Raw genomic sequence first — 25,226 nt, 5'->3', positions numbered from 1 at the left:
TATAATATCCTTCTTATTTTATAATTATTATGGATATATTTGAAATTTAAGATGTAGTTATATATAGATAATTTAGTTTATAAATAATATTCGCTTATGTGATATCATGTATTTGTATTGAATTTTCTTTTACATAATTGAATAGTATTTTAAAATTTTAAATTAAAATAGCGATATTATCACAAGCCTTGCACATGTTTATTAATGTGAAATCTAAAAAGAAAAAAAAAAAAAGTAGAAAGTTTATTTTAAATGATAAAAATTATAAAAACATTTATAAATATAATGAAATATTCATTGTTTGATATTTTATAATATTTTTAAAAAATTTAAAAAGTCGAAACTTTTTTTTTATTAAAATGTTGTTTCTTTTAAAGATAATTAGTCTTAATTTTTTTCTAAAATCTGACATATTTTTCATTTCAACCAATAATTTTCGGACACTCTCTTTTCAATTTAAATTTTACCACTAAATAAATATTATCTTAAAATTCGGTACCAAAAAACAAGACAAAATGTTGTTGACTTAAACGACATCGTTAAAAGGAGAAGTCCAAAAAACTCAACCTTCTTTGTTCTTCTTCTCCTTCGTCTTCTTTCAAGAAGGCAGCTTTCCTCTTCCATTACTGCAAAACCCAGAGCTCAAAGAGCAGCTTCACAAAGGACACCGAAAGCCATGAATGCCCCCGACAGATACGAGCGCTTCGTCGTCCCAGAGGGCACCAAAAAGTAGCTTCACAAACTCTACTTATTTCTCTCTATTCAAACCAATTTTCTCAGTTTCTAATCTTTTTTCCCTCCTCTCTAGGGTCTCATACGAGAGAGACACGAAGATCATTAATGCGGCGTCGTTTACCATTGAAAGAGAGGAACATACAATTGGAAACATCTTGCGCATGTAATGACTCTTTTGAAAATTTTTAGATTACTGCTTGAAATTTGTTTAAGTGGAGTTTGTTATGGGGGTTTTGTTTTTTTTTCGACGAACAGGCAGCTGCACAGAGATGAAAATGTGTTGTTTGCTGGATATAAGCTTCCTCATCCTTTGCAGTATAAAATTATCGTCCGGGTCAGTTCATTTTCCACTTGTTTTCGGGTTTTGTAATTTGAAATAGGGCATTAAGGGAGCTTTTGAAATTCTGGGTTTTATTATCCCTGTTCTGTTTCTTAGTGCTTGTTTTGATTGGATGAAGGATTTTAGGATTCTGCTCTAGTTTAAGCTGTTGGATTTAGTAGTAGCCGGTTTTATGTTCAAATTATTTCATTCATATTTCATCCCCGATGAGGGTTGATATTTCACATGTTGAATCTTGTGCTTATCAATGAGCTGACATGAACGAGTGTTAAAGATGTATTTGATCAAGATTTTGAGTTCAGGAGTGACTAACGAATTTCTCATTTCAACCTATGTTCTATTTCTTGGTTTGTAATTTATTGAAGTTAGAAACCTCTTGGCTTTGATTCAAAAGGGCTGAAGCTCGAGCTAAAAAAGCTATGTAACTTGGTTTACCTTTGCCCTTAGGACCACCATGAGGATAATTGTTTTTTATTAGTAATAAGGCCATTGAGCTTGTCAGTAGGAGTTTATCTTAAATAGAGTGAGTGGGGAGGAAGGAGGCAAAGATTTAGTTTGCATAGGCTTGGCCGCTTGGGTGAGAGTATTCTAGAGGGGAGGTCCCAAAATACATTGAGTATTAGGAGAGTCATTTCGGTTCATCACCCTTTATATATATTTCAATATCATTTTAGTACTTTGGTTCACTTTTTGAGGGAGACGAGGGCAACTGTTTTCAAAAGCCCTTGTCCCCTAACTTGACTGCGCATGTTCTTCTATTGAGAACATGGTTCAATGGGGTTTCAACAAGATTATGTTGACCGACTTTTCTTATAGTCAGGTGTGAAGCAACTTCTTACATTCTTTTAATTAATCAAAAAATGCTTGTGGTTGTGGTGCAAAAATGTAATTTCGTGTATCTCAAATTTTAGAAACGGTTTTTCATGTTGTTTGGAACCATTAGAATATCAAAATCTGGAAAATGAAACATTTGAAGTCGATTAGCTCCTTGGTTCTTGATCATTGTAGTTTTTTTCTTGCCTCAAGTTAATCTTACCTCTCTTACTGCATTGTGGTGGATTGGCTACTTACAGTTTTCGTACAAAGTGTTTGGTCCTGCTGAATATTACCTACAGATGGAATTGATCAGTCTCTGATATGTTGTGTATCATACATAAGTAACAAAGGAACCTGAAGTGTCGTTTAAGAAAGGAGACAAGACGATGAATTTAACATGTCTAGCCAATCTACCTTACATGTTTGATGGAGTTCTTTATCGTACGATGGATCAATGTTTTAATATGGCTCTATGAACCATTGTGTTTGCCTTTACGTTCTTGGACCCATCACCGTTTCAAGATATTTTGTTTAACTTTAACTTGATGTGATTTTATTTGTCTTTTGGTTTTGTTATAAATTTTCAGTGAACTACCAACAGGTTGGTTTTTCGCCTTCTTGGCATTTTAGTACAAAACGTATTTGGTACTCCATGAACAGAAGTTGCATTTGAATGATTTCTCTTAAACATCCAGAGGATGGATTTTTTTTTTTTTTCTTTTCATCCTAAATACTCGTCTTGATATTTTCTTCTGGGTTGATATGTATTGGGGGTTATCTTCCACAAACTAATTATTACTGCTCTTCAGATCCATACCACTAGCCAATCGTCGCCGATGCAAGCATATAATCAAGCCATCAACGATTTGGACAAGGAGCTTGATCATTTGAAAAATGCATTTGAGGTTTGAATTAGCCACTCTGTCTCTAAACTTAGTTTCAAAATCATGCAATTTAGCTAGTAAATATTCTCAGTGAAAAGTAAAGTGCTGTTGATTGGCTTGTTGGGGATAGCCACCATGGATTGAATCATTGACCTCTTGATTCGTTATTGAGACTATGGCTAACCCATGATGATTCACTCACAAATATAAAATTAAATAAAATAAAAACTCAACTAAATGTGGTCTATTGTGGATGACAGTGGAGGTGGAGGGAATGAGCTTACTCAAATTTTAACCGAGTCCGTGAACAATAAGTCTTGTTTGAGTTTTGACAACGTTTGGTTTTTGAGAAATGTGCTTGTTCTCTCATTCTCTTTCTACCATGGTTTTCATCGATCCCAAAAACAAGTTTTTTTATAAATTACTTTTTTTAGTTTTCAAAACTTGCCTTGTATTACAAAAACACTCTTTAAAAGTAGACTACTGAACAAATAAACCAATATGTAAAAAATGGTGATTATAAGCTTATTTTTCAAAAACCAAAACCCCAAAATTAAATGCTATAAAATGTAGCCTTAACAAATGATGCTTGGATTCTCATTCCCACATTTCAAATTCCATCCCTTTTTCCCTGAATCTCATCAATTGACCATAGTTATTTAACAGTTTGATATTTAGATCAAGGATGATTACTGATGTTTACATAATTATGATACTGTAAATAATGATGGACTGTCTTCACTCTTACAAGTCAATCAATAACTGTCCTTTAAAACACTGTAAATCTCTCCACAACCTCTAAACCTGATTGATTGGCTTGTTGGGGATGCAACTTCGGACTTCTCGAAGTTAGGGACTTGAAACTGAGGCATGCTTCGAAACTTCTGCAACCTTATTTGAGCAGGATCCGTTTTCTATGTTGTTCAACGGTATCCTTGAGTTATGAAATGATTTGAAACTTCTTCCTCGCAGGCTGAGTTCGCTAAGCTCTCAAGGGACTACTGATTTGGTTTTGAAAAGTTTGGTGGAGCTCAATACAAAATGCAGGTACAGGACAATGAGTTACTGACATGAAATGGATTTCCGAGAACTTTGTTTGTTCTCTTTAAGGCTGCTGAAACCATCTTGTAACTTGCTCAACTTTTGTTGTATGACAATGCATCTAAATTTTTTTTTTTTTTTGTCTCAGCACACTTCATGTTTGTGTTAGTAGATATCCTTTTGAAAGTTTCAGTTTGATCGGTGTACTTGCTCAAATTTATTAATATTACATTTTGATGGGTGTTAGATCTCCAATATATCAAGCAGGTGATTTTTTTTTCTTTTCATGTCATTGCCTCCTAAGAGTGGGTAGTAGAAAGACATAATTTTACCTTATATGAATAGAATGGTCGTGTTTTGTTGTCTTTTTTCCAACAAGGTAATATAATCCTTGAGGCTTCAACCAACTTTGATACTCTTCTCATTTTGCCACTTTCAACATTTTCATTACTCTCTTGATATTTGGAAAAAAAAATGAAGTTAGAGTGTTTGAAGGAGAAATAAATAATGTTGTGTCTATTTGGTTATTATATATATATTTATATGTATGTGTGCGTGCTTCAAAAGCTATTTTGAGTGGTTGTTGAATTGATTGTTCTAATGTCATTCACTTCTTTCTCTATGTCCTTTCTTCTCTGGTAAAACCAACATGCTGAGTCCATGGTAGCAGCTCCGTGGCAACTAACTATGGTGAAGAGTGAGAAAGTGAGCAAGAGTAGTGATTTGTGAGTGAAAAAGAAACGAGAGCGAGACTATGATTTTTTTCATGTCTGCACATACATTTTGGTTATTTCATTTGAATTTTAAGTCAACAATTGTCATTTGACATTTTTTTTTTCAAAATCTAGGTCATTTGACATTTTGTCCAATTTTTAGGTCATCCAATCGGACGGATTGTTATTTTGCTAAACACTCTAATTTAAAAAGAAAAAAATGCTTATTTTTTAGATTAACAAAAGAAAAATAAAAAAGGTCAAGAAATCATGGACCTCCGTATTTAAATTTTCATTTGCAATAATTTTATGTGATATTTTCAAATATAGTAAAATAAACTAAAATATTTACAACTCATATACTAACAGACTTCTACTGCTATCTATGAATATGACTGATAGAAGCATATATAATAAACTCAATATTTGCAATTAGTTTCAACATGAAAGGTGTCAAGTTTTTTTATAGAATGGAAATCAACCAAATCAATGAGTATCTCTGACCGTTGGGCGCTTATTAACATGGTCAGTAAGAGGCGTTTTTTTTCTTTAATAAGATATTTGACGTTATTTTATATATTTTTAGTCCTACAGATACGATTGGTTATTGATATTGATATGCCGGCAAAAGATTTAAATATTTGGTTTGTTTGGGTCCATTTAAGATTAAGAATGCCTCATCCTCATGTCAGTCAAAAAGGTTTAAATTAGAGTTGAATCTATTCCACTATTTAGTTTGGAGTGTCTATTTTTGGATGGTTACCAAAGTTCTTATCTAAAGTGTATTTAAAAAAGGGGAAACTTGCGTGTGTATTAGACGCTCCGACGAAAGAGCGTGGGCCGAACAGGTGCAATTACACTCTACTTCGTGGCCTTCGCTCTCGCTATTAATTAGACAAAAAAAAAAACACGAACTTGTTCTTTACAAAATCGACTTGTGAGACCCTCTTTCTCTAGAATCTTCTTCGATCTTTGAAAATACAATCGAGATTCATCGACCCACTAACCAAAAAGGGCGATTTTGACTCGCAGTAAGTTCTCTGATCCCTCTCTGCGACCTCAATTTCTCTTCTTTTTCATTTTTTCTTCTCTGTAATTTGTCTCTCTTTGTATGTGTATCTTGTAAGAAAGTCTGATGGAAATATAGATTGCATTTGGATTAACTTATTTTGTTCAATTTGTTAGTTTTGTTATAAACTGAGCCCAGTGTGAAATTTTTCTTTCACTTGACCAGCTCAAGAAAAATTATCAATTCTTTGAAGTGGACCGCATGAGCTATGCTATGCAATTCACTTATGAGCTTGAATTTTTGGGGGGCTTCATTTTCAATTAATTGGATTTTAATCTTCTTTTTGCTGGTTAGTTGTAATTTTACTTATCAACTGTCTTCAATGCAGACAATTTGGAGTCTCTTCTTGGTTATCAGGTGAAGAAATGGATGAAGAGCAGGAGCATCAGACCCATAATCCTGGTTATTTCTTTAACTTTATTTTTCCTGTGTATGATTGAATGTTTTGTGTATTACTTTTAAACCTCTCAACTTAATGACTAATTAAGTTGGAATAAGAAAAGTTGCTCAAGTTGTTAGTTACAAGCTAAAGAAGCGCAGATACGGATACGAGACACATATATGACATAACGCAGACATGCTGACTCGTACACATCTAGGCCATGTTCATTGAAACATACATTTTCTTTAGATATATGTATGTGTGTCTACATATATATATATAAAGAAGGAAGTTCGAAATAAATGTTTTTATATATTTATATGCTGATAAAATTAGTTTGATGTATTTTGCTCAGTTTTTATCATTTTTGCCATATATGTGTCTATTTTAGTATAGGAGTTGGTTAATGCATGTCTAACAAATGTTTGTCCATTTTTTACTATGTCAAGTAATGTATGACTGCTGTAAGTTTTCTTTTTCTGGTAAAGCAAACATGGCTGGTTTCCATAGATAAAATTCTGATCTGATAAGCTGAGTATTAATTGCATGGTTATCAGGATAATTTCTGACAAATTCATTCAATACTCTGTCCTTGAACATTCTTGATTCGACTTTCAAAGCGTTTCATTTTGATCACAGAATCCATCATTTTCTTCCCATTACATTTTGATTTCATTTTTTATAAAAATTCGAAAGATCGATGGACTTCTTTTTGTATCAATATACGTAATGCCAAAACATTATTACTATTTGTTTGACTATGCAAGTTTGAAACTCACTCAGTTTCCTCGCCTCCACCATCTCCTTCCAATACAATTCTTCACACTTCTCTATTTTTTTCCACTCTTACATTTTTCTATGAAGAGGTAGATTAATTTAATTTTGGTTTCTTAGAGTTAATAGGGCAAATTATGCCATTTTGTTATTCTTGGTTTCAAATGGGTTGTTTTTTGGGAGCTGAGTGCTAAGTATCATTTTAAGCATCCCCTCGGTGTATTTCTTCTTGATGAAAATTCTGATTTATAAGCCATGGCATTTCTTTAAGTTGGTGCTTCACATAATTTTAGACTTGTACTACATGTACAAGCAGTCAATGTCTCAATTTGAGAACATCTAATATGTCAATATGATGCAGAAGATCAAAAGTTTCTTCAATGTATCTCAGTAGTATGATTGGGTCATGTCAAGGAAATGCATTTGACATAAATGAACCTACTAATCACATGTATGACATGCAGGTCAAGATGATGAAAATGAAATAGTAGCTGAAGGTGCTTCAGTTGTGCATGGGGAACCTCCAAGCGATGACAATGGCCCTCCCAAAGTTGATTCTGAAGTAGAAGTTCTTCAGGAGAAAGTCACAAAACAGATTATGAAGGAAGGTCATGGTCAGATACCATCTAAATATTCAACGTGCTTTTGTAAGTACAATACACGCTTATGCCTTAATTTGACATCTTGCCAGTACCTTGATGATGTTGTTTCACAGTTTTTCATGTGTGTGAGATGTAGAATCATGATATTTTCAAGTTGAGAACTATCAGTAGTCTAACTTATTGCAAAGCTGACTCTTGTAGCTTCTTTAATCAAAATTTATGATTATATAATAAGGTTTACTGATGGTGATTGATGGTTTAAAGATTTTCTTATGCATCTAATGAACTCCTTGTTATAATGTAGGAATTCTAAATCTCAACTAAAGATTTTGATATAATGCATAGAAAAGCTATTATTCGCTTGTTGAAACACTTGGGTCAATTAGGATGCTGTAGTATTTTTGCTCAAGCCATTATTTTATCGTATTAGAACTTTATAAGAGTAAATCTTCAACATCCCTGCCCTTCTTAAAAGATCGTATTGGAACTTTATAAGTGTAAATCTTCAACATCCCTGCCCTTCTTAAAAGCTTTTATTATTTTTATCACATTGCTTTGAATCTTTTAGCCATTGATGTAATGGATATATGAGTGACTTGGCATATGTGTCAGTGCATTATCGGGCATGGACTGAAAGCACTCGGCACAAATTTGAGGACACATGGAATGAACTACGACCCCTTGAACTTGTATTAGGGAAAGGTATCTATTTACTTAGGGCCTGTAATTATTGAAACATCAAATATATGTATGTTTTTTCTGATATCCTCCTAATACTTCTGTGACAGAAAAAAAAGAAATGACTGGCTTGAGTATTGGTGTTGCCAGTATGAAATCTGGTGAGCGCGCCCTGTTGCACGTGGGATGGGAACTAGCTTATGGAAAGGAAGGAAATTTTTCCTTCCCTAATGTTCCGCCGATGTCAGATGTATTGTATGAAGTCGAGCTCATTGGGTTTGATGAGACCAAAGAAGTAAGATTCTTTTGTAGTTTCCAGTTGTTACTATCTTCAATCTCAGTGGCACACTCCAATTTGACTGTTCAATCTCCTACATGTTTTTCAGGGAAAAGCTCGAAGTGACATGACTGTTGAAGAAAGAATTGGTGCAGCAGATCGCAGAAAGATGGATGGCAATGTTTTATTCAAGGAGGAAAAACTGGAAGAGGCCATGCAACAGTATGAAATGGTTACATACTTCTCTTTTTTCACATTTATTAGTATGAAATGGTTACATACTTCTCTTTTTTCACATTTATTTTTTAAATCTCAAGTCTCATACATTCCAGAAGATAATTTTCATCTTCATGACTAGTTTTTCATTGGTTTCTTTATAGGCCATAGCGTATATGGGCGACGATTTCATGTTCCAGTTGTTTGGGAAGTACCGTGACATGGCTTTGGCTGTTAAGAACCCATGCCATCTTAACATGTCGGCTTGTCTCATAAAGCTCAAGCGCTATGAGGAAGCCATCGCTCAATGTAGCATGGTAAGATACAATTATTTATAGGTGAAGGGAAATTGTTTCTCATGTTCTATGGATTTGGTTCAGTATATATACTGCAAAAATAGCTCAAGTAAGAGGTTATGATTCAGAATGCCTTTGAGGAATTTAATATCATGAGCTTTTCAGCCATCACATGTTATAAGATCAGAATATGGAGGACAGAGGTTAGTGAACTTCTTAGTAGTAGATCAGACACATCGGAAAGAGATCGAGGTGTTGTGCACATGTTATAAGATAGCTCGATCTATTTTGACAGATTTTTCTCTTTCTGTGTTGTGCACATGTTTGTGCAAATCACGTTTTCTTCTCCATCACTACAACTATGTGTGGATTCATAGCTCACCGTTTGTATAAGCTCGATTTTATAAAGCTTGGAATTTAGAAAGCTCGTGTTTGGATTATGCTAAGAATAGGTTTATAAGGTGTATAGAGGCTTGAATTTGAGTAACATGTATGATTAGTAACAATTAATAAAGTTTGAGGTCATGTAGTTTTGAGTTCTAAAAGTTCCAACCGGCTTTAATCTCTGACAGGTATTGGCAGAGGATGAAAACAATGCCAAGGCCTTGTTCAGACGGGGTAAGGCTAGAGCAGAACTTGGGCAGACCGACGCAGCTCGGGAAGACTTGCTAAAAGCACGCAAATACGCACCTGAAGACAAGGCAATCGGAAGGGAGCTAAAATTGCTTGCTGAACATGACAAGGCTGTTTATCAGAAGCAAAAAGAGATCTACAAAGGAATTTTTGGTCCAAGACCTGAGCCAAAACCGAAGCATGGTGTAATCGTGACTCAGCTAATCCTTATTTGGCAATTGCTGATATCGTTTTTCTACCGTCTCCTCAAGCGCGAAAAACACCATGGTGACTAGTTACGCTTTTGAAGGACTGGGTTGAGAACTGCATATGATGTTAGATTAGAAAACTGAACTCTGAGCTAATTTTTTCTATTTATCTTCTGATCTTGAATTTTCACATCAGTTGTCAACACAAAGGTTTTCAATGGCTGAGTTGAACATTTGTGACAATGCATTTCACTTCTTCCTTCTTATCCAATTTGTCTAAATGCATTGAAAATGAATCCATAGATGTTTAAATGTAGACGGTACCATCCTGAATTTGCCGGTGATAAATGTTTGATCTATCTTGATCTTAAATATTGCGACAAGTTACGTTGCTGCAACAATTAACAAGAAGAACTTCTACAATTACGATTTGATTGCATCTATATATTCAACAAATAAGAAATCAAATTACATTGGAATTACACAAATTTCAATCTCCAAATATAGAACAACAGAGAGAGATTCTTTGAAATACATGATCTTCTACCACAGTGGTTTAGGCATTGACATCCAAAGAAAATAAGCACAAACAATCTTCTGAGATATATATACATAAACAGCAAATGAAAGGCTCATCAATGTCAAATCCTTCCAATCCCCTTTTCTCTGTGGACTCAATTTCTCCTTCAATTGAATTCCCATCTTCTCGAATCTTTGGACAAACCCATGAACCATCTCTTTTCTTTCTTGGCTTTTCTTCTTCGTTTTTTCATCAGAACAATCTGTAGGATCTGAAGGATCTTGGTTATGGAGGCAGAGGACGGCGATCGATCTGGGGCTGATGCTTCTGTTTCTAAACTGCACGATGGCGCTGCCGCTTAGGCTGTAGAAGAAATGGCGGTGGCCGGCGGAGAGGGCTGCCATGGAAATGGGCCGCGAGTATAGAAGAAAATGGAGGTTGGGAGATATTTTTGTGGGGATAGTTTCAATCTAAGGAATGGGGAATTTTAATAAATTGGGAAGAAGGAATGGATAAACTTTTCTTGTTATGTGTAGACAAAAATAAAGTCAGGAATAAGCAAATTTTGGAAGTTTCTTGTGAGGATTTTTCGGTGGTCTTTTTGGACTCATTTACATCTACAAATATCCCAACAAAGTATTCAAACATCAAATTGCAAACTTTAGCTCAAATAGATAAAGACACCCATTACTAACTAATACAAAAGCTTGATGTTTGATCTCTTAAGGACCAAAAAAAAAAAAGGAAAAAAAATTACTCAAAACATTTACAAATATAACATAATATCATACTCTACCACCAATGTACCACGATAGATTATTAACTGAACAAATACTAGTCTGTAATAGATATATTTTGCTAACGAAATGGTCGAAGAAACTTTCCTATAATAGATATGTTCTAACAATTTGTCGTTAATATTTTGATATATGGCGTAAAAATTTATTTAAAAAATTGAAAAACAAGGCTCTAATTGAAATTACAAGTTCATTTTTCAAACAAAAAGTTAAGGCCAAATTAATATTATTTATGCAGTATTTCAACGGAATTTGACCTAGAAAATTTAAAAGTTAGGTTACTTTTCTCAAGATTTTGTTTGATGACTTAAATTTGATTTCTTTTATTCAAGAATATCAATTTATCCAAAATTTAAGAAAATAAAAACTATTTTACTTACGTTATGTCATACAAAGACAAGTCCCTCCCTTCCGTTTCCACTTGACTACATCGTGAATGAATGAGAACTCAAGCATGATTTTGCGTTCGAGAATTTGTAATTTGTAATTATAACATGAGCAAGAACTTGTAATTTTAAAAAATTCGCGATGCAAACTTGGAATCATCATTCGGGTCACATCAATTCACGTTCTTAGGGGAATTTAACATTGGCGGATACTTAGTTTCTATGGAATCATTTGATATTAGTGCAACTATGCTTCATCTTTACAGAACTCTTCGTTTTCTTCCATAGGAATGAATATTAAAATACCACCCAAAGCATGGGTAGACTTCTGTTCTTCTTTTGTTCTGGATGTCAGTCAACGTTACATAGAAAAGTTGCATCAAATGCAAAATCTTCATATAAGATGCGATCCCCCAATAACAACACTGACTTCCTAAATTCTAGCAAACAAATACTCTTACACCATGAGAAGATAAACGGAGTCCGGACGATCTCAATTTTTCTTCACAGGAAAAAGTTAACTATATTATATACAAAGAGATTTCTTCAATCAATCTTCATCAAGGCTGGCTTCGTCTTCATCAAAGTCTGAATCCTGAGAAACTGCCTCATCATCTGAATCACTAAGCACATACCTGACCTGTGTTCTGTTTGCTCTCCGTGATCTTCCTATTGCCGGCTGAAACCCGGCCACTTCTTCACTAGTCTCGGAAGAAGCCGAACCCATCACCTTCCCTTCATCTTCAATTCCGTCCTCTTCTTCTTCCTCTATTGCTCTTCCCAATAAAGAGCCACTTTTCTTGTTGAAAGGTGATGCTCTTATCTTCCTCACTTTCTTTTCTGGTGAGATGCCGGAGTTCTCTGCTGGTTCTAGCATTTGAGTTATCAGTTTCTGCCCCAACTTCCCTCCTGCAGCAGGGGCCTTGGTGGTTTTGCCATTTGCTGCAGCTGCCTTTCTTCCTCCTCTTCCTCCTCCCTTCTTGGCTGCCTGAGGGTCTACCTCCTTTATTTCAAAATCGTCGTCGTCCTCGTCATCACTAATAGAGATCTGAGCTGACTTTGCAGTAGTTTTCTTCTTGGCAGGTGCTCTCTTGCTAGGTTCTTTCTTCTTGGCCGCTTGTACTTCCTGCACTTCAGTTTCCATGGCTGAAACTGAAAAGTTAAAAGAGAAGTTAAGATCATCACAGCATACATCTTTAGAGTTGTTAAGAGGCAATCTCATTTTAACTTTTGGGATTAGTGTTAAATCTAAATCTAACAGGATAAAGGACTTGAGTTCAAACTTGAAAGTAAATTTTCAACAATGTGTACTATTATTTACCTTCTGATGGTTCAGGAGATGACTCAATTTTGTAGGCAGCAAGACGATCTTTAAGCTCGAGGACTTCATCATCGTCGTCCTCGTCAGGAACTGCTGCTTTACCCTGTAGTTGTTTCCGCAGGAGAACAAAGTCAATTTAGTTCTGAGGGGCCAAATTGATGGTGGGAGTTTTTAAAGGACAACTAAAATGAATGAGCCGAAGTGTTACCTTCTTCTTAGCAGGAGCTTTTCTTGGAGCTGCCTTGCCTTTTGGCTTCACCACCGGGTTATTTGCTGCTAAGCGAAAATCATTGAGATTAATACTAAAACATAATGCAAAGAAAATAAAACCAAAAACCTAACAATGGAGCTTCTGAAGAGGGGTGAATAATGAACTTACCAACTTCCGTTGTTGTAGAACTATATGTTGTGTCCATACTTTCGGTGACAGTTTCCACATTGCTGGTTTTCTTACTGTTACGTGGAGCTTTTGGTGCATTTCTTGAGATTTTTGGCTTTAAATCGTTATTTGCTTTGTCTCGCTGTTGTTTTCTTAACTCCATCGTCTGAGCATCATTTCTATCCACCTCCTGTATAACAATCAAAATCTTAAGCAAAATGTAGAGCTGATAATAAGTATATGAAATGTGAAAGAAACTATTATTTTCATCTTACATCAAGCTCTTTCTCAAGAGAATCAAGGTCATTCAGCCACAAAGATTTGGGGGTTGCCTTCCTCAGATCGTCCACTTCTCCTTTCAGCTTGTCTCTATCATTACATAGCTCCTGTACCTTCTCGATGGTCAAGGTTCCAATTGGCAGAGCAAGTAGATACTCATAATCACTAATTCGTTCGCCTTTTACCACTTCCGGGCTCTCCTCTGCTTCATCAGTTTCATTAGATGCCCCAGCAATCTCCGGCTCAACAGATTTAGTCTTCTTTGGAAAGGGTGTAAAGCCTTTCGCTTGAAGCTCGTGGAACAAATCAACCTTTTTTCTATTGCTTACTTTTATCTCTTCATTCACAACAGCAAGAATGAACCTCACCTTGTTTTCCAGTTTAAGCAACTCCATTTCAAGGTTATCCAAAAGAATTCTCTGCATTCAAAAGTCAACAATTATGTCAAATCATTCGCTCTCTCTCTCAACCTTTCAGATGTATAAGGGAAAAAAATGCAAGTATGTTCACACCTTCCTTTTCTCGTAGAATTCAAGTCTAAGGGGGAAAAATTCCTCAAGAACTGCAAAATAGTTATATTTTTTTATATCAGATCACAGAGCTGTAACAGCAAAACTATAAGCTATGTAAAAATCTCAACACGGCATACTTTGTTCTGGGGTGTCATATTTCTTAATGACGCCATTTGCATCAAACAGGTGCATGTTGCTAGTGCTGACAGTTGTAGTTAGTTTGAATTTCTTCTTCAAACCTTCCTGGATGGCCAATAACATGTTTTCCTCTGTTAAGTGAACATCAATGGAAACAATTTTGTCATCGCTGTGGTGGTCAGCTTGCTGCATATCGTAAGGAAAGAAGAATTTCTTAGCACAATGAAAAAGAACAATGCAAGAGAGAAGCTTCTACTGAGATGTAATCATTTCAGTACCTCAATAAAAGGATCCTTTGCTGCTTTTTCTTTGTCATGCTTTGATGCAACTCTTGTGACAGAGTCGAGAAAGTCCTTGTAGTCACTAGTCCATCGGCGGACTGGCAATTCAATTATTCTCAACGTTGTATCACTGACTTCCTCTATAATTCCACTAATAGTGTAAGTAGTACCTCCTTCTTTAGTGGCAGTTTTCTCTATAGTTCCTGAAAAACCTCTATACCATGGATCCATCGGCAACATCGTTTCACCATCCAACATGCGTCTGACATTTCTAATGATGTCTCTAGGATTATAGTTTGGAACGTATGAACTCCACCCAGTTCCAATTCCTTCACTTCCATTGACAAGAACGGTTGGGATGATAGGCATATACCTAAAAAGCACACAATGCTAAGCCTTATGCGAACTTAATTTTCGTAAAATGAATGAAGGAAAATGCATTAAAGTGGGGCAGCAAAAAGGAAGAGAAGCACAAGACAGGAAGAGATTTACCAGGTTGGTTCAATCGACTGGCCATCTTCATTTAAGTAGTTAAGAAGCTTGTCATCATCTTTCGGGAAAAGGAACCGTGTGACATTTGAAAGTTTAGTGTAAATGTACCTAGAACTTGCATGATCTTTGCCTCCCTGGAGAAAAAATGCACAGAATAAATAAATGACTAGAATTTAATTTGACTTCATAAATGTTTAAAGAAATGAGGGAAATATCTACATGGTTCCGTGTGCCAAACTGTCCATTTGGTAGAAGAAGATTAATGTTGTTACTGCCAACAAAGTCCTGTGCCATTCCAATGATGGTACTAGCAAGACTCTGCTCACCATGATGATAAGCAGAGTGCTCAGATACGTAACCGGAAAATTGTGAAACCTTTGCTTCTTTGATAAAGTTCCTCTTGAAAGAACAGAAAAGGATCTTCCTTTGGCCAGGCTTAAGGCCATCAACCATTGAGGGAATAGACCTTTGTAAATCAGCCATTGAAAATAATATAAGCTCCTTGTTAACGAAGTCGCTGTATTTGATCAATTTTCCTGTCTGATCTAGATGGGTACCAGGCTGCATTGTGTTTATTGAAAAGAGTGACATTAGTAAGACAATTTAAAACTCCTTGCAAAGGCATTAATACATGGGTAGTTGATCACACATCTTACCTCAAATTGACGGAGCCAATTCTTTCTATCTTCAATCTTCTTCTTACTGAAAGCAAGCTCAATGGCCTCCCCGTCGTTATCATCTTGCCAAATAAAATCTTTCTTGTGCTTTGTTAGCTGTTCAAAGTACTCTCTCCCTTCTTTTGATGTGCTTGTTCCCAACCCCTGCAATATTAGGATAACAAATTAATGGATTGAAACATTAATATCTTTCAAATATAATTTGAAGAAATACAACTTACACAAAGAAGTTCCTATACTTAAGTTTCAGAAGACCGACCTTATAGTACTTGATTGACCAGCCACTTGCATTGCCCCTCAAGCTCTCTTTCCAGGATTCGTACTCGGGCATGGTATAGAAAGATAAAACAGTTCCATTCTTATGAGTAGCCTGCAGACGTCAAAAGAATGTGTGAGAAGCAGTGCCTTTTAGCAAACTTACCAATGAGGACTAACCAACTAAGCATAACCAACCTTGACAATTGGCGTTATGAATTCAACCAAGAACGATGGCACTCTTAGGAGAGAAGGCCAAAAAGAATGAATAAAGTTGATCAAGAGTCCTTTAATGTGTGAGCCATCATGGTCCTATATATGGGCATTGATGTTAAGCCCATGTAGACAGAAACGAGTAGAAATAACAGACAAGTGAAAACATAAGCCATCAGACCTGATCGGTCATAATCATCAAATGACCGTATCTCAAAGCCTTAGCATTGTTGTATTCCTTCCCTTGCTGAAGTCCAAGAATTTGCTTGATGTACTGAATTTCTTTATTCTCTGTGATTTGTTTACTACTTGCTTCCCTCACATTGAGCAATTTACCTCTGAGTGGGAATACACCATAAAAGTCTCGTCCTACTACACCGAGCCCAGCCATCTATTGGCACACCGACAAATTTATAAGCCATCTAGGGAGAGAGAGATAGAAATAAACATCAATTCATAAGCGTGAAAAATGAGAACTTACTGCAAGGGCCTTAGCTGAATCTCCTTCCGTCAAAATTAAGGTACATTTTTCTGAGTTCTTCCCTCCAGCACAATTGGCATCCTCTAACTTTTCGATACCACTAATCTTTTCTGTTTTTGCTCCATCCGTTTTCTTCAAATCTTTGCTTTGCTTGAAATTAACCCATGAGAGAACGCTGTCCATAATTCCAGATTTTGTGGCCACTGGATTGCAATATTTGCAATAATCAGTTATCTCACATTTGAAATAATGAACCAATATATAAATAACGTTTGTGATTAATGCGTGCATACCATTCTTCAAAAATTCTGGCGTAAGTTCACATGCAGAACCGAAACTGTTTGCACGTTTTGTCAAAGTTTCCTTGGTTTGGGAGTCGAACGATGGATTATCAATGAGAGCATTGATAAAAACCCACAAATAGTTCTTCACATTATGAGCCTTCACGTTAGCATTTTTGTTCTTCTTATTTACAGCAGTCATCACGTAATTTGCTATTTGATTAGTGATGTATTCAACATGAGTCCCACCCTTAATTGTTGCAATCCCGTTCACAAAGCTGACCTGTTCAATAAAACACCGTTACTAACTTTAAGAACTTTAAATATCCAGTATTAGTTGCATTAATCACATTCATTTAAAAGATAGATACCTGTTGGAACTGGCCCTCACTTAAGGTCACCACAATTTCCCATCTCTCATTAGGCTTAATGTGATACCTAAACAAGATTCATAAATCCTTTACCATATATCCTAAGAACGTAATATAAACTCTGAATTTTGCAAACACAATTTCACCAGCCTCTACCTTTTGGGAGGTTCCGCCTGGAATGAGGATGCTGATTTGAGGTAGAGATCTACATAATCTTGAAATGATTTAACAGGGACCCTTTGTCCATTCAGCTCAACCTTCACGGTTTTACCAAGGCATCCAGCCAAATCCAAGACTCTCTTTTTCATCAGTGCAACAACATCATCTTCAAGATGGGTCATGTTAAATTTTGCCAAGTCCGGCTTAAAAGTTACCCTGGTCCAATTATCACCCTCCTTACACTTTGTTATAATCGGCTCTGATTTTTTCCCCATGTTATCATTGAATACCTTCCATATGCAAAATAAACACATTAGTTAGTTTCCAGCTCTAGCTAAAAGAAGATATTAGATTGTCATACTACGCAAAGAAAGCACCTCAATGAATATAAAAAATTTTATATGGGTAACAGAAAGTTACATTCATGAAAGGGTGAAATGGCATGGAAAGAGTAATTTTTCAAATGAGGCTCAGCGAAAGAATATGAATCAAACATAGAAGATAACAGCAAACAGGATTTGCAAAACGTATATAGCATCTTTACAGTTCTTGAAGTACAAAAATAAGAGAAACTTGAAAGGAAAACCAAAGACGTTTACAGCATTATCAACCCGTCACCCTATCAGATCAAAGCCTACTAAACAATTAGTCGAACAAGATGCTAAGCATTTCCTTCTTAAACATAATATTCGAGTCATTTCCCAAACTCGAACACGATAAATAAACTTACCAAATCAGCGTACAAGATCTAAAAAATTACCGGATTGCAACCAAACAAAGAAAGAAAAAATGTTTAATCTTCACGATGTATGCACTAATTGTACCTGCTTATACTTCTTCAGGCGTCTTCCATCAGCCGTTTCGATCACAAATTCAGTAGAAAAAATATTGGTAAGTTTCGCACCATACCCATTGCGTCCACCAGTGGTTTTCTTTTCGGTATCATCATAGTTACTACTAGTCAACAAATGTCCAAAGATCAACTCAGGAACATAAACCTTCTCTTCCTGATGAATTTCAACCGGAACTCCATCTCCATTGTTAAAAACACTGATACAGTTCTGCTCGACATCAATATTGACCTTGACAGAATCCATGGAAGGGTCTCTCTGCTTATTATCTGCAGCATTGACCAAGATTTCATCAAAGATCTTGTAAAGACCAGGCACATAAGAGATTGATCGGTGGACCATCTTGTCATTCTCGTAAACCCAGAGGTTTTGGGTATGCTTTTCAATAGATCCGACATAGGTATCGGGCCTGAGAAGAATGTGCTCGAGCTGAGACTTCTTTTGGTACATTTCTTCGATTGTTTTCTTTGGACCTGCGGGATTGGAGTCGACATTGGCGGTGTTGCTGTTCTGAAGTGGCCGTTTCTTTTCCACAACCATGGTGATCGGAAGAACCTGTTCTTGAGAGAGCGAGAGAGAAAAGACAAGGAGATGTTGTTGAGAGAGAGAAGACACAGAGATGGTGTCTGAAATTGAAAGATTGAAGATGAAAGAGGGGAGAGAGAAAGAAAAGGAGATTTAATAGAAGTTAGGGCTCCGATTGGAAATTTAAATTTGAATTTGAATTTGGGCGCTCTTTTTTTACCACATAACACCAACGGCTACCTTTACAATCCGGGTTTTGGTTTGGATCCCATGGCTCGGGTTCCCATGAAACCCAGTACCCACCCATCCGCTTAAGGTTTTTAATATTTTATATTTTATAAAGGGAATGTTTTAAAAAATAACTCACTTTTTTTTAATATAACAAAATTCATCAAATTCTCATTAGTCCCTTTAAGCTTTTTTTTTTCTTTTTATTTTGTATATAGTTTTATTCTTTTGCTATACACGAACAATAACTCTTTTTAGAGTGACATTTAAGTACGAATGATTTTTTTTTTAGTTAAGGACTAAATTGTCACAAATATATAAAAATGTAAGGATATAAAGAGACTTTTGAGGACGGAGTTAATTATTATAATCTTAAGTTATTGTAGTTGAATTATAATAATTTGTGTTTTGAATGTAGATTATTTTAGTTTGAATTATAATTGTATGTATTTGAGGTGAAGGCTATTTTAATTTGAGAATGAAATAATAAATATTGTAACAAATAATTTAAAAAATTATGAATGGTAAAATAATAAAAAATTTAATCAATAGTAGACACCAGGACAAATTTAGGACATTTAAATAGTATTGAAAAATTTGTCATAAATGATGTTTTTTTATAAAACAATGGCAAAAATATGGTGATATGAAAAATTATTACTACAACTTTCATTAATCCATATCATTTATATAATATTCTATTTATTTTAACCTTAATCTTTCGTCTTCTTTCATTTCTTTATACGACTTCAGTCCATTTACCCTAGTCGTAAACCGAGTACATGATTTCGCAACACTATATTTTACATTATTTCTATAAATTACATTTTTTTTTTAAATAGCATTATAACAAGATTTGTTTATTATAGTTTTAGGTATTTTTTGTTCCAAACGTCTTTTAATTTGTTACTCAATAAAAAGTATATGCGTATTCAAACCAAAATTTAGGAGTAAGTTTGTTTAGGGATCAAAATTATTTTTAACCAAACCTTTTTTCTTTTACTTACAAAGTTGCGGTTTATTTTATTATCTATAGTAAAACAATTAAAATGGGTGAATTACTTTTTTATTATAATAGAAATTGGGGGAGTTCGAACCATAGAATCCTAGCTTGATTCCATCATTGAGTTCACCAGAAATATTCACCAAACTCCGTTTGCTATTTTAGTACATCGATAATGTAATTTGTCAATTTATTTATGTGTACAAAGAAATGAAGTTATAACAAATGAAGCATTATATATAATAATAAAGAATCATCCGTTTTGCATGTAGTTTATTTGGCATAAAAACAAAAATGTATCATTCATATTGGTGATTTCCCATATATACCATATGCTAATAATGTATTGACCACAGAAATAGAATTGGGTTGTAGATGGAAGTTCATTAGTTATTTGATGGTTAGAAAATTTAATAATTTAGCAATTTTGTATATTTTGTTTTATTGATTTTTTCTTTACCTATCACCAATAACCTTTTATGTATATATAAAATGTATGACCAAAAAAAAAAAAAAAACATTGTTTTATATTTGTTTACATCATTTTATAGATGCAAATTTTTTATTTTAACTTGAAAAGTTTTTAACGTTTTTTAGGAAAAGAAAAAACTTTTTTCTAAAAATCATATGTTGTCCCTCATTTAAGTATTTTCAATTTTACCTTATACCATTTTTTAGACTCAACTTCAATTTTAAACATTTGATTGAGTATTCTCAAGATTGAAAAGTTTAGATAAGTTAAAAGTCTCAGGATTAAAAAATTTGATGATTTTGATTGAAATTCCTCTCCCATTTTGGGATTTTGCTTCCAAGAAATCATGATATGTTTTAAACCATCGACAATAATTCTAGCTTTTAAGACCTTGATCGGACAACCGGTAGATGTTGGGATACCCCACCCCTAATAAGGTGAGTATTTTAATGAAAAATAAATTTAATTAGCCCCCCACATTGAGCATTCTCCAACAAAGCGACATTGACATTCAACTTCCAGCAACTTTCTATTGGCTTCCAATGACAAACAAGTGGATTGATGCTCCAATTGATCCTTGGAGGCCATAAATGCCTAGAGTTTTTAAGTTTGATAGCTTGAGAGCTCAGAGGAGTGTCGTTAAACTTAAAGTGAACTATGTTAAAAAAAATTTATGGACACAATCTTATTTGTTGTTGGAGTTGCATAGACAGTCCCAATTCTTTGTTAGCTTTTTAGCAACCTTTATCCACATTTGACGCATCAACATTAGAGGAAAAATAAAACTTGTTTCAAAACGAGTCTCGCAAAAAGAAGAATTGAAGTTAGTTGATATTCCAATTTTTATTAAATTGTAAGTAGCAGACACATTATCCTATCCTTATTAAATTATTAGGATTTTAGATTTTGAAAGGACACATAACCTAATACTTCATTTAGTATTGATTTCAATCAATCTTCTTCTTAAACTTAAATCAAATCTATTTAATCATTGATTAGGTTACATAATCTTAAGGATATTTACATTGTAAAGGTAAAGTTACACATGGAATTTGAATCAAATTGGTAATACAACAAAATGATTTTGAGAATTAGTTAAAGAAAAATAAAGAAAAGAAGAAAAGGTTTACAAAAGTGATTGAGGAAGTGGGCCTGAGGGCCCATAATCAGCCCATTAGCATTAAATTAGTGTTTGATTAAAACAAATCTTTGTTGTGTCGGCTTTCATCCACCTCACTCACTCAAAGCTCAACTCAATAATGCCACGTGCACTTTCATTCATTACATTTCAAATAATATCAATTTCCCATTTATTATATACTTTAAAGACACAGTCCAAAGCTTATCTCCTTAAATTTTAAGAATACAAATCTATAGAACAGTTTCAAGTAAGGTCGTCACCATCCAAAGCTTATATACCTATATACTTTGTTTATGCTAGATTTCTATTTAATAGATTTCAAAAATAAAAAATAAATAATTTGATAATTATTTCATTTTTTAAAATTAAATTCACGAACATCACTTTTTTATTATTTTTTCAGGTTATCTACTCTTTTAAAAAAAGTCGGTTCAATGCAACGAACTAAAAATCTTTAGAACACAACTTTTATCGGCGAATTTCCAATAACAAGTAATAATATAAGTTTTATTAAATTTAAATAATAAAATACGAATTTAGAAATTTATCTCTAAAAAAAAGTTTAATTTTTACTACCATGAATTAGCAAATTTGATAAATAACAACCTATTTTAATAATTTATCTTATTTAATTTTTAAAATTATAAAATATTTAATTTTCACAGCTAATTAAGTTTTTAATTGCAACTATCATTATAGTTTTATTTGTTTCTCTCAATCGAAAAAAAGACAACTCATAATTTATGATAGTATTTTATTTTCTTTGAATAAACTAAATATTGTATTATTAAATACATTTTTATCATAGATTTGATATTATATAATATGTCAAATCAGGATACAAATATCTCATTTAAAAATTTTCTAACTAGATCACTACACAATCTTGTAATTCTAATTTTAACATTTATATATATTTTTTTAATTCGAATGAACTTATTTTCTTTTCATTATTTTTATTAAAAAATAAGTTTATTTGACACTTCAAAACCTTTTTACATACACCACAAATCTTTTCTTTCTATTTGATTCAAAAAGTTAATAATAAAATTTTTAATATAAATCATAGATCTCAAGACATCACAGGGAATTAAAATGGAAAAAAAATGTAAAAAGGTACAAATTTACATTTATTAGTCGAACATGGTGACAATAAATTTAATAAATCTAAAATATATAATGAAAATGAAAGGAATGGATGTAGTAATTGATTGTGGGAAAGGTTTGTAAAACTAACTAACCAAATTAAATATATGGCATATTTCATAGATACATAACCCATATATTTATTTAATAAAATAAAACATGTTTATTTAAACAAATTGTATATATAACTATCATATCCAACTTCACAACCAAATCTCAATTTAAATTTATCACAACAATTTTTTTTCTTCTCTTTCTGTCGAATAAATAAACTCACATGGATCTAGAGAACACATTATAATGTTGGTGACCATATAAACTCGTTGGAGAAACCAACCGATACAATAAATACATGAAAGAGGATTGAGACTATCTTCAAATGAATAACAAAACTTTATTTTAAAAACCTTTTAAGGTTCTTAAAATAAACATTATGAAAATGAAGAGACAAAGAAGAAAAGTAGAAACATTTGTACTTATTATGTGTGATATTGCACATTATAATATTGTAAGCTTAATATCAATATGAAACTCAATTAGCACATATATATGTATCTTATTAACAATAATTTTTTAACTCCTAAATTCATTCATTTTATTATTTGATTCTAGGTTAATTTTTTTTTTTTTAAAAAAAAACAACCCAACAAAGAATCAAGAAAAATTACGTCAAGAAAAAAAAGTAGTTATCAAAACTATACCTAAAATTATTAAGTAAGATTGTCATATTCAATACAATTTTAGATTTTATTGATATTAGCTACGAAAAGACTTCTATTAATATTTATCAATACAATTGATACACATTTTATTAATATTTATCAATACAATTGATACACATTGATAGGTCAAGTATTCCTAAACGGGAAATTATTATATATATAATTTAAATATTTGATTCATTTTGTTTTGTAATTTGTTGAAGATTGGATTTTGTAATTTAGAATAGTATTACAGTTTTGTGAATAATATTATATAAATTAAAAAAGAAAATGAAATATGTCAATACTGACTAGATATTACATTAAAACACAAACAAATTAAAATGTATGAAAGGTTTCGGAATCTTTTAGAAAAAGGATATAAAAATTGATTGTGAGAAACCAAAATGTAAGAAAAAGAAAACTTGTAAATTAAACACTTTGTATTTTCTTTTTTCTATTTTCTTCAATGGACCGACAAGTCGACAATGCATGTGATTCTGAACGTGTAAAGCGACACCTAAGCCTGCGCACATTAGTATGCATCCCTTACCTTTCTTTATAATTTAATATTGCTAAATTATTGGTATTATTTTATCATTTTCAAATTAAAAAATAAAATAAAATAAAATCGCATCTGAATCTTTTATTCATAATAATGATAATATTGTATTTTGGCTCTCTTGTTTTTATTAATAAACAGAACACCCTATCATCTTCTTTTATATTTCTAATCTTTTTTAACAATATTATCAGTGAAGATGTTTGATCCACAAATTTTGTAACTCACACAGCTAAATAACTTAATTTTACTAATTTTAATAACACATTGTTGTTATTATTATTATCATCGATAGTTGATACTCTATTTTTATCGTATTTTTTAATTGTTTAATTTTAGGCTATGTATTTCTAATAAATCTAATTTTGAGTCTCTCAAAAATAATTTTTACTAAATATTACAAATATTTTTATTAAATAATACCAAAGCTAATAAAAATATTTAGAAATATAGCAAAAAATCAACGTGTACTAGTGGTAGATGATTGTAGTCTATTAGTTCTATCGGTTTTTTTTTAGGGTCAATCACTAATATTTTACTATATCAATTTTCTATATTTAAAAGTGGGTTTTTTTTAAAAAAATATAATAACCCGACAAAATAGTATAAAATATTTATACGACTTTTTATTTATTCAGCGGGGAAGATAATTAAATAAATAGATTTAGGGGTGGATGAATTGCTGGTGAAGGGGACCTTATCCTGTCATTGATAGGAAAGGATCTCAATTTAATTTACTATTAATGAAAACTCAGCACAGCAGCTTATTTATTTTTAATGTGGAATATATTTTGACCAATAAAGGACCAATGTAACCCTATGGTAAAATATTATATATGTTTTTGTTATTTTTTTAATGACCCCCTTTTATTTCTTTAGTGTGAGCTAGTAGTTATGCTTCTTTTTGGCAAATTTGTAATAATATATATATATATATATATATATATATATATATATATTTGGTAGATTAAATTGTTGTGTCGGAGGGACAATTGAATCCAACTTGGTTGGTGAAAAAGATATCATACTCAACAACTTCCATATATAAGTATTATTCACAAATACACATTCTAGTGTGGGGGTGGAATTGAAGATGCACCTCTTCTTTTACCTATCATTTTTTTATTTCACAAATTTGAGATTGAGATAGGTCGACAGAGACTCAATCAAGTATAAATTTTTGTATCATTCTATACATATGTTTAGATTATCGGTGTAATGACTTATATGTATAATAGTAGACAGATTATTTGTTAAAAATTATATTTCTTTTAACATGAATGCAATCAAATTTCTTATTTCAAAATTAGGAGAACAACTTTTACTATTATTTACGGAATACTTTCTTTTGCATATGGCAAATTTGTGTTTTTCAAAGTAAAATCAATTGAATTTTAAGAAGTTAAACACG

The 25,226-nt window shown here is 33.0% G+C and overlaps 3 protein-coding genes and 1 long non-coding RNA gene across 4 annotated transcripts; 3 read left to right on the top strand and 1 right to left on the bottom strand.

Annotated features, from left to right (window-relative positions):
- The first annotated feature begins 527 nt into the window (after window positions 1–527).
- On the top strand, window positions 528–4,103 carry LOC103500319 (DNA-directed RNA polymerases II, IV and V subunit 11). Its single transcript, XM_008463585.3, has 5 exons — window positions 528–729; window positions 809–898; window positions 991–1,069; window positions 2,701–2,796; window positions 3,748–4,103. The coding sequence occupies exons 1-5, from the start codon at window positions 677–679 to the stop codon at window positions 3,778–3,780; spliced, it is 351 nt and encodes a 116-aa protein (XP_008461807.1). The 5' UTR covers window positions 528–676; the 3' UTR covers window positions 3,781–4,103.
- A 1,175-nt stretch (window positions 4,104–5,278) lies between these two features.
- LOC103500320 (peptidyl-prolyl cis-trans isomerase FKBP42) lies at window positions 5,279–9,910 on the top strand. The gene is made up of 8 exons (XM_008463586.3): window positions 5,279–5,560; window positions 5,927–6,000; window positions 7,219–7,401; window positions 7,969–8,058; window positions 8,145–8,329; window positions 8,421–8,543; window positions 8,692–8,844; window positions 9,396–9,910. The coding sequence occupies exons 2-8, from the start codon at window positions 5,964–5,966 to the stop codon at window positions 9,729–9,731; spliced, it is 1,107 nt and encodes a 368-aa protein (XP_008461808.1). The 5' UTR covers window positions 5,279–5,560; window positions 5,927–5,963; the 3' UTR covers window positions 9,732–9,910.
- A 1,696-nt stretch (window positions 9,911–11,606) lies between these two features.
- Window positions 11,607–18,691, bottom strand: LOC103500322 (DNA topoisomerase 2). Its single transcript, XM_008463589.3, has 19 exons — window positions 18,011–18,691; window positions 17,184–17,476; window positions 17,028–17,094; window positions 16,669–16,939; window positions 16,376–16,578; window positions 16,076–16,285; window positions 15,880–15,993; window positions 15,686–15,796; window positions 15,406–15,570; window positions 14,969–15,310; window positions 14,750–14,883; window positions 14,255–14,630; window positions 13,976–14,162; window positions 13,839–13,888; window positions 13,323–13,745; window positions 13,048–13,237; window positions 12,877–12,941; window positions 12,669–12,771; window positions 11,607–12,499 (listed from the first exon to the last, which is right to left on the bottom strand). The coding sequence occupies exons 1-19, from the start codon at window positions 18,575–18,577 to the stop codon at window positions 11,898–11,900; spliced, it is 4,473 nt and encodes a 1,490-aa protein (XP_008461811.2). The 5' UTR covers window positions 18,578–18,691; the 3' UTR covers window positions 11,607–11,897.
- LOC127148807 (uncharacterized) lies at window positions 12,372–13,153 on the top strand. The gene is made up of 2 exons (XR_007819946.1): window positions 12,372–12,518; window positions 12,704–13,153. It is a non-coding gene; the product is annotated as an uncharacterized LOC127148807 (long non-coding RNA).
- Window positions 18,692–25,226: the final 6,535 nt, after the last annotated feature.

The sequence above is a fragment of the Cucumis melo genome, chromosome 4, assembly GCF_025177605.1.
Source record: "Cucumis melo cultivar AY chromosome 4, USDA_Cmelo_AY_1.0, whole genome shotgun sequence".
Classification (NCBI taxonomy): Eukaryota; Viridiplantae; Streptophyta; class Magnoliopsida; order Cucurbitales; family Cucurbitaceae; genus Cucumis; species Cucumis melo.
This window is presented reverse-complemented; position numbering and strand designations above follow the sequence as displayed.

Bases quoted from the DNA above. Each gene is read 5' to 3' on its own strand.
- LOC103500320 (XM_008463586.3), top strand. From the start codon at position 5,964: ATGGATGAAGAGCAGGAGCATCAGACCCATAATCCTG. The intron at 6,001-7,218 runs GTTATTTCTTTA...TATGACATGCAG, and splicing joins GCATCAGACCCATAATCCTG to GTCAAGATGATGAAAATGAA. The intron at 8,845-9,395 runs GTAAGATACAAT...AATCTCTGACAG, and splicing joins CCATCGCTCAATGTAGCATG to GTATTGGCAGAGGATGAAAA.
- LOC103500319 (XM_008463585.3), top strand. From the start codon at position 677: ATGAATGCCCCCGACAGATACGAGCGCTTCGTCGTCCCAGAGGGCACC. The intron at 899-990 runs GTAATGACTCTT...TTCGACGAACAG, and splicing joins ATTGGAAACATCTTGCGCAT to GCAGCTGCACAGAGATGAAA. The intron at 1,070-2,700 runs GTCAGTTCATTT...ACTGCTCTTCAG, and splicing joins AGTATAAAATTATCGTCCGG to ATCCATACCACTAGCCAATC.
- LOC103500322 (XM_008463589.3), bottom strand. From the start codon at position 18,577: ATGGTTGTGGAAAAGAAACGGCCACTTCAGAACAGCAACACCGCCAAT. The intron at 15,571-15,685 runs GTCGGTCTTCTG...CTAATATTGCAG, and splicing joins GGTCAATCAAGTACTATAAG to GGGTTGGGAACAAGCACATC. The intron at 13,746-13,838 runs GTGTGAACATAC...TTTTGAATGCAG, and splicing joins AATTCTACGAGAAAAGGAAG to AGAATTCTTTTGGATAACCT.